The following is a 9,100-nucleotide window of genomic DNA, read 5'->3' as shown; positions in this document are numbered from 1 at the left end:
TAATACCTGTGTACTTACATAGTAACTAAATGTGTACGTAGTATGTAACCACAGTGTAAGTACACATTGGTACATATTATCTACAGCTGTAATATTTCTGTAACTACACACATGTAACAACCCTCAGGATGGTTTATGTAAGTACAAATGTGTAACATGACATTGGTAACAACACTTTTTTCACTTCACTAAGTACTCATGTAACAGGAATTATATAACTACATTTTGTAACAACAACATGTATAAGAGTAATTGGAACCATTTGATCCAGGGGGTGGAGATGGGTAGGTTTAGGGGTGGGAATGGGATCCAGGTTACACATTTGTACTTTCATTACCAAAAAGTGTTGTTACCAATGTCCTGTTACACATTTGTACTTACACATACCATTCAGTGGGTTGTTACATATGCGTAGTTACACAAACATTAGAGCTGTAGATACTATGTACCAATGTGTACTTACACTGTGGTTACATACTATGCGCACATCTAGTTACTATGTAAGTACACAGGTATTAGGGACACTTAATATAAAGTGGGACCCAACTTTGTTCTACATTTAATCTCTTCACTCTCCAGCAGGAGAAACAACTGAAAGATCAAAAATATCTCATTCGGCCTACGCATTGGGTAACTGTGTGAAAGAAAGACAGGACAATTTGCTGTATCAGGACAGATGTTCCCATTCCCCTCCAAGGATGTGTGGAGCCGGTTAGACAGGCAGGGTGGGTGTAAACCTGAGGGATGAGGATGCATGGGTCGAGCTGTATGTGCGTTCTGTATGTGTGTTATATAGGTAGATAGTTAAGTAGATGGATATTAGGCCTTGCTTAAATGCATTAGAGCACAATATGTAGGCTTCACTGGCTTCTAATGGACCACAAATTCTCTCCTCACTGTCTGCCACACACTGCTTGATAAAAATAGGAATGGGACCACATTTTGTCCCTTCTTTGTGGTGTCATCTAGCATGACATGCAGGCATTCATATTCTCCGCAGTTTTTGTAATCTTTTAATCTAATTTTATTTATGCCCACCGCCCCCTTACACTGCCGTTCTACCTGCATCCTCAAGAGAGACGATGAACCATCTTTATTGTCTTTACACACTGTGTTTCCTCAGAGCTGTCAGCGCACGCAGCCTGTTGGTGTCATGTGGTATGCCGGACCGTTCAGTGTATGATTTCATGTCAATACAATTGGGAAGTCTTTCATTCCTTACAGATTCTCTGGGACTCTGGGGTGTTTTATGTTTCAGTTAATCTGCATGGAACTGTGTTATGTCACTTTAAATGACATTACAACAAAGAATAGTGTGTGGTTATTTTCTTTCATTGGAACTGTGTGAGGAAGACATTGCTCGTTCAAAGCTCCAGGGATTTAATTTTCATTTAAATATCAAAGTTTTCCAATATGTGTCTCATATTTCAAAGTTCCTTCGAAGATAAAAAATATAGAAAGCAAAAATAAAAGTGTTGACATACAGCATTTAGAGCTATGGAATGTATAAGAATAGCAGATCAGATAATTTAGTCTTGGAAGAATTTTATGAAATATGTTTGTGTTCATAGAGATCTCTTTGATTGTAGATGTTGGTATCATGGCAAATCTGAGCAGAACTAAAAACACTATTGAAACACATGCGAGATGATCTTCATCGTACCTCTCCTGAATTTTTTATTTTTTTTAAGAAATACAAATTGACACAAATAAGTAGTCATGAAGATATAAATGTGTTTAGGGATCATATTAATTTAATGATTCTGATACTTATTCCTCCTAACAATTCTGAATTCTAAATTCAGTAAAAAATAATGTAAAACAACCCTTGCAAAAGTGTGTTTAATGATTTTTACAATCTTTGTAGAGACGTTATAAATGCAAACCAATAATTCATTCCATTAATTTATTTTATAAAATGCTACTGTAAAAATGTATAATGAATCTTCACACATTGCCATGTGAACAACAAACAGCTGGAATTTGTATGTGTTTGATTCACTAAAAGAAACGGCATGTTTGTGAAATTATGTTCTGGTATGAAAAAAAAAACAGATTCTGAATAAGAACTGGTTCTTGGCTTCAACCCTACAAATAAGACAAAGACAGTTATTGAAGAGTATAGATCTAGGCCTATAACATTAATGTGGAATGTGGTGTCTGTACATGCATACAAACTCTTTGAAAATAGAAAAAAAAAAGTTGCTTGATCTAAAAAATTATGAGACATATAAGCACAAGTCTGTTTCCTGATTAGAATGTAATTCCCAATAATTTAAGATACTTAATTATTTCCGTAAGTATGTAATATGATATAATCATCACTATTATCATCATCAGTACTGACGCAATTAAATTATTCATTTAGGACTATTACTGTGTTAGTTATAAAGTGTTCTGGTGTTCCACTCCCTGCTCGTATGCAATAATAAAATGCAATATGTTAGCAAAACACTTTAATAACTTTAATAATTTTGTAAACTTGTGAATATCTGTATTTAGGCACAGAGGTGTTTTTTTTTATTTTTATCCTGTTTATCTCATTAGATTCAGCACTGTGAACTTGCAATAATTACCATGATTCAGTGTTCTGCTTATTTTATGAGTTTGCCAAACACACTCAGTAATTACTTTTCCTTCTCTTCCCTGTGTTGTCTTTTAGATACAAGGAAGAAAAAAAAATGCTGGCCCGGATCGTTTTCATTTGGTCCTTCTTTGCTGGTGCCAGTTTTGGAGATACTGATACCAAGGCATTGTATGGTGGAGCTTGCAAATCTTTGTGCACCTGTGAAGAGAAAGATGGACAATTGTACATAAACTGTGAAGACAGAAACATAAGCAAAATATCAGATGTGAAAGTACCATCAGATATGCCTTTCCATTTAAATCTATACAAAAATGACTTAGTGGAGTTACTTGCAGAGGATATGGATGCTTTCAAGAATGCCGTCACCTTACATCTTGGTGCAAACAGCATACAGGAGCTTGAACCTGACGTGTTCAGTGCACTGGGATCCCTGAGAAAGCTGCACATAAACAGCAATTTCCTGGTCATGCTGAAGGAGGACACATTTCACGGCTTGGTAAATTTGGAATACCTTCAGGCTGACACCAACTTCATCCGGGTTGTGGAGCCTGGGGCCTTCAGCAAGCTTGTCCGTCTTAAAGTTCTGATCCTCAATGACAACTCCATTGAGTTCCTTCCAAGCAACATTTTCCGCTTTGTTCCACTGACACATTTGGATCTGCGTGGGAACAAACTGCAGACACTGCCATACGTGGGTTTCCTGGAGCATATTGGTCGTATCATGGAGCTCCTGTTGGAGGACAATGACTGGGTGTGCAATTGCGAAATCTTACATTTGAAGGTCTGGATTGAGAACATGCAAGCGCAGTCGTCCATTGGCGAGGTGGTTTGCAACAGACCTGAAGATCTTAGGGGCACCACTTTGACAAGGGTCAAAAGGGATTTACTTTGCCCCTCCCATGCTGACATCAACCTCGAAGAGCCATCAAGGTCTCTAGACATGGTTGTCACCCCATCCACCAAAGTGTTTCAGATACCGAATGTCAACGATGGCACAAAAATACCTACACCTGCAAACGGCCTAGGTACATTTTGCGTGCCACTGTGCTCTTGTCCTCCCCAAAGTATGGGGTTTTTAATGCACTGTGAGGACCGAGGCATTCAGAGGATATCTGATATAGGCATTCTTGAACAAAGCCCAACCAAGCTGATTTTGACAGGGAATATGATACAGCGACTTTTAAAATATGATTTTGTGACGTACGACGGTTTGGAATTGCTCAATTTAGCAAACAACCAAATAGACTACATTGACAATGAAACCTTTCTGAGTTTGAGCAGTTTGAAAAAGCTTTACCTGAATGGAAACAGGATAGAGAAAATCTCGGCAACAATGTTTCTTGGCCTTCACAACTTGGAATACTTGTACTTGGAGTATAATGTCATCAAAGTGATTGAGGCTGGATCGTTCAACCCTTTGACAAATCTAAAGCTCCTGTTGCTAAACAACAATCTACTCAACACTCTCCCTGCACAAATATTTCGTAATGTGCCCTTGGTGACATTGAACCTAAGGAAAAATATCTTTATGCACTTACCGGTGAGTAATGTTTTGGAGCAGCTCAATTATTTGGAGCAAATTTATCTTGAGGACAATCCTTGGGACTGCAATTGTGATTTGGTCAGCCTCAAACAGTGGGTAGAAAAGCTAAGCAAGGAGACCGTGGTGGGTACCATCTTATGCCACACTCCTCAAAAACTGTCTAGTGCTGAGGTTAGAAATCTGAAGCATGATGTTCTCTGTCCTGGCTTGGTCACATATAAGTCCCTAACTGGAGACACCAAGGACGGTAGTGCAGTCACAATTGCGCCAGAGGGCGGCACCACCGGCTTCTTCCGGTTTCTGACAGATGCAGTGCCACTATCGGTGCTCATCCTCTGCCTTCTCATCCTCTTTCTGACCTTCATTTTCTGCGCTGCAGGGATCATCGTGTTTTTGCTACACCGTCGGCGGAGACAGGCCAAGAAGAAACAAGCCGAGGAGCAACCGCACGAGAGCAGTCCCATCCACCTGCACTATAGCATGTATGGCCAGAAGACCACCCACCATGTAACTGAAAGGCAAGGACCCGGCATGTATGACGAACCTTCCCGTAGCCCAATCATTCAGGTCTGCAGGAACCCTAGTTACTGTTCTCAGCACAAAGAATATGAATTAGATGAGTATGATAGCGAGAAACCTAAGCATATCTGCCATAGCATTCTTGACAAGGAGAGTGAATCCCTACTTACAGGACCCAATGTGAAGTTCAGGGCCGTCACAGACTACCCCGCTGAATTTGTGAGTTTGGGAGATGCAAGCTCCTTGTACAAGAACATCTTAGAAAGGGAACGGGAACTCCAACAGCTCAGCCTCACCGAATATCTCAGGAAAAACATATCACAGCTACAACCGGCTGTGGACATGCAAGTCCCCAACCACCACAAAGAGCTGAAACTAATGGAGACTCTTGTTTATACAAGGCCAAGGAAGGTCATGGTGGAACAGACTAAAAACGAGTACTTTGAACTCAAAGCCAACTTACATGGTGAACCAGACTATTTAGAAGTCTTAGAGCATCAAAAGACTTTCAACTGAGATAAGTACACTGTATACTTTGATTTGACAAATGATACTCAAGTGCCTTGACAGTTCATTCTGAGTTCTGATTTAGCCCAAGAGATACAATACAACAATGTCAGAGTAGAGGCAATTCTCAAAAAACAATCATTTGATGCGGACACAATGTCTTATTTCAGGTGGACCTTTAGCATTAACATGCTATTGGACATTGCAGATGATGGATTATACATTCTAACTAAATTCCAATCACACAGAAAGAGTCGCAAAGTGTTGTCTTTGGACAAGATTGGCTTTGATACCAGAACATTTATTGTGCATTGTGGTTAATGCATTCTCTTTATGTTTGGTAGGGAAGACTAGCATAGAGTCATTTCACATTTATATCTGTGTATCTCTTATTACGTATGTGAAAGATCTTCAAGCACTGTTTATTTGTAGCAACTGAAGAAAACGTGTTTTCTTTCTTTTTTCTGTCTGACAGAACATTTATGATTAGTTAAAACATTCTTTGATTTGCTAAGTTTTGAATTAAACATTCCCAACACAGTTTTTGTTCATTACATATTAAATAATGGTTGTATTTGGACCTCAAGATGCCTGAAAATTGCATTTATTAATAACTAAGGCGTCAACAAGAGCGTGTAGCTTGCCAAATGACTATTGTTTTGACCCTGAGGTCAGACTTTATGAGTGGGCTCATTTATTGTGCCTGAAATTGGCCTCTCACCTGGAATTCTCAACACTCCTGGAGAGTTTATTCAGAAATCATGTCATACAGACCCACTTGCTTATTACCTCCACTGTTTCTGATATGGACAAAAACTCTGCTGGGCATCCTTGGAGAAAATGAAAAGTAAAGAATTGCACTACTTAAACTACCATTGAAAGGTGGTTGATGACAATCACATTGTGGGGCTTCACAGTCTATGCCATTTTTTTTCCCATAGGAAAACCAAGTAGTGTAGCTTCTGGTTTGTATAATGATGTTGTTTAAAGTTCCTTTTGAAAACATAAATCATATTTGACTACTTTCTTTCAGCATGGCAATTATGCAGGGTGTTTTATCTTCATTATCTGGCTGGAGAAGAAAAGAAAATATATATCTATATATGTATATGTATAGAGAAAATATGCACACAAATTATTGTGTTAAGCCTTGAAATGTTTTACTGTATAGAAGAGCACCATAGCTTTATTTTGTACAAGTGTGGATGAGAGTTATTTATTCTGTATATTTGTACATAATTTAACATTTATATATGTTTGTGTGCCTTTAATGTGGTACCAATTAAGCTGTAAATAAAAATAAATAAATGAATAGAGTGTATTGCAATAATATGGCAAGTAACACGAATAGCACGAGTAAATAAATAAATGAAATAAGGAGGAAAGAAATGGACAAAAATAGAAGAATCATATTATTTCAGTGGTTTTCAACTGGTGGGTGACATTGTGAAAAAAGAGTTGATAGCATCTCACACAGCAGGGAAAAACAATGTTAAATGGAAGTAATAAAATTAAGCAATTCAATCATACAAAATTAGGAGGATAGCCAAAGAGTTTAACATTTAAAAGATATGCCAAATCAACCTCTACAGTATTCTGGTCTGTCTTTCTTTCAGCATGACAATTATGCAGGGTGTTTTATCTTCATTATCTGGCTGGAGAAGAAAAGAAAATATATATCTATATATGTATATGTATAGAGAAAATATGCACACAAATTATTGTGTTAAGCCTTGAAATGTTTTACTGTATAGAAGAGCACCATAGCTTTATTTTGTACAAGTGTGGATGAGAGTTATTTATTCTGTATATTTGTAAATAATTTAACATTTATATATGTTTGTGTGCCTTTAATGTGGTGCCAATTAAGCTGTAAATAAAAAAAAGTAAATATATACAATAAATAGTGTATTCCAATATTATGGGCAGTAACATGAATAGCACTTGGTACAAGTAAATATGTAAATGAAATAAGGGAGGGGCAATGGAGGGAAATCATATTTTATTTCAGTGGTTCTCAACTGGTGGGTGACAAAAAAAATAAACTTGATAGCATCTCACACAGCAGGGAAAACAGTGTTGAATGGGAATAATAAAATTAAACTATTCAATCATGCAAAGTTAGGAGGATAACAAAATTTTTATATATAACATTTATAGTTTTTATGTCAAATCAGACTCTACAGTATCTTGGTCTGTCACTTTATAGAAGCTTGTCAAATTAGACAAATGACAACATGGAGAGACTGCTTGACATGTCCTCATCTTTAAACCAAAAGCAAACATACACAAAGTAAAAGAAAATACAATTGAGACCATATTAAATATGGGTTACACTACACCACTGATCTATAATTTATACTTTTCTGGTTGGTGAGTAGTAATAACAAGAGCTTTTATCAGAATAAACATGTAAAATATGTTTCAAAACATGTTCAGTTGTGAAAATTTATGACATTTCAAAAATAGCATTAAGATGATTTCATCCCTAATAACACTGGAGCAGTAAAATCACACCCAACCATCCTATAAAAGTTGCTCATGTCAACACTGTTTGTGAACTTGACAGATTGCCACTGCAAAAAAATATTTCTGTCAGACCCTCGTTTCTAGAAAATAACTTTTTTCGAGCATGCAAGCAGCGTGCAGCATTCAATTGCTCCTCAGAACACTGAACACTTCTTTTCACCCACTCCACACTTTCATCTTCCCTTTCTCCTCGCTTAAGTGGCTTTCCAATATTTCTCCATTAACCATCAGATAGGATCATTCACCTTGTCACCTGGGCAGGAAAGGCTAAGAGCATTAAAACAAAATGGATGGTTGCAAAAGGGAGGGCAATGACTTTTGACAAGTCACTCATTGCAACTTCCAGTAAAGTGCAAAACAGTGTTCACTTTCAGGAATGGTTCACTTTATTTTCAAGAATGTAAATTATTGTGGTGTGAATATTTCAGCAAGGAAACAAACAAAGGCAGTGACTCTTTCACATTGCTGGAAATGAGTATTGTATACTACTACATACCTGATAGATTTGACTGCCATCTTTTTTCCTCACTGAGAGCTTATCTACCATCTATTCTTTATTATGCCCTCTAAACACCAGTTTCAGGCCAATTCCTGTGCGCTTCAGTGTACATACCATATTTTTTAACCTGAACTCGCCTCGTAACAGCAAATTCTCTACAGAGGATGTGCAAAAATGGATGTAATGAACTGACACAGGTAATTTATGCTGATGATATTCAAAGGGACAATGTTGCTCTGCTGAAGAAGTTTTTAACAGCCTTTTCACAGTTTTGCAGGTATTTCAAAATGCCTGAACTCTCAAGGGCTTTAAAATGTATTTTCTTACCTATAAGTTCTATTTCACAGCAGAGCCATTCAAACACGGTATATGTAAGCACAGGAGGGAATGTAAATATCTGAGAAAACTAAACTGCCTCCATTAGACTCAGATGCTACTAGTGGGCTTTCCATGTAATTCGCTACATGGGCATAGCAATCGCTCCTTCTCTGGGGAGATCTTGAGTAATGGACTCGGCATCTCTGCCCTCACGATCTATAGATGAACCGCTCCTCTTGTATGTTGCCAACATATCCAAGTAACCTCCAATGCATATCAATGCATCTTTGATAGCACATATCTAAACTGAAACATGCTTGAAATTATTGGTAGTGGCAGGTCTGTTTCAGCACAAAGTCTTAACTCATAATGTACTTTCAGAACAGCAGTTTAAACATACCAATATCTGGATCATCGAGAGCTGTAAAAAAACACATATGTAAACACATATGTCTGCATCCATTCTGCTCAAATACACAAAAAAATAACCATAAAATTAAGCATATTATTCCTGAAGATTTTCCCGAAGAGATAGTTAAATGTAATTCCTAGTTTGACCATTCAAATACAAACACACACACACACACACACACACACA

At 37.4% G+C, this 9,100-nt stretch overlaps 1 protein-coding gene across 1 annotated transcript in view; it reads left to right on the top strand.

Moving 5' to 3' along the window:
• Positions 1-5,532, top strand: part of LOC107737039 (SLIT and NTRK-like protein 6) — a 15,160-nt gene extending 9,628 nt beyond the window's left edge. Inside the window, exon 2 of the mRNA XM_016548441.1 lies at positions 2,663-5,532. Coding sequence (XP_016403927.1) covers positions 2,682-5,165 — 2,484 coding nt within the window. The 5' untranslated portion in view covers positions 2,663-2,681 and the 3' untranslated portion in view covers positions 5,166-5,532. The remainder of the gene's footprint in view (positions 1-2,662) is intronic.
• The last annotated feature ends 3,568 nt before the right edge of the window (positions 5,533-9,100 follow it).

The sequence above is a fragment of the Sinocyclocheilus rhinocerous genome, unplaced genomic scaffold (genome assembly GCF_001515625.1).
Source record: "Sinocyclocheilus rhinocerous isolate Xijiao unplaced genomic scaffold, SAMN03320098_v1.1 scaffold1455, whole genome shotgun sequence".
NCBI lineage: Eukaryota > Metazoa > Chordata > Actinopteri > Cypriniformes > Cyprinidae > Sinocyclocheilus > Sinocyclocheilus rhinocerous.
This window is presented reverse-complemented; position numbering and strand designations above follow the sequence as displayed.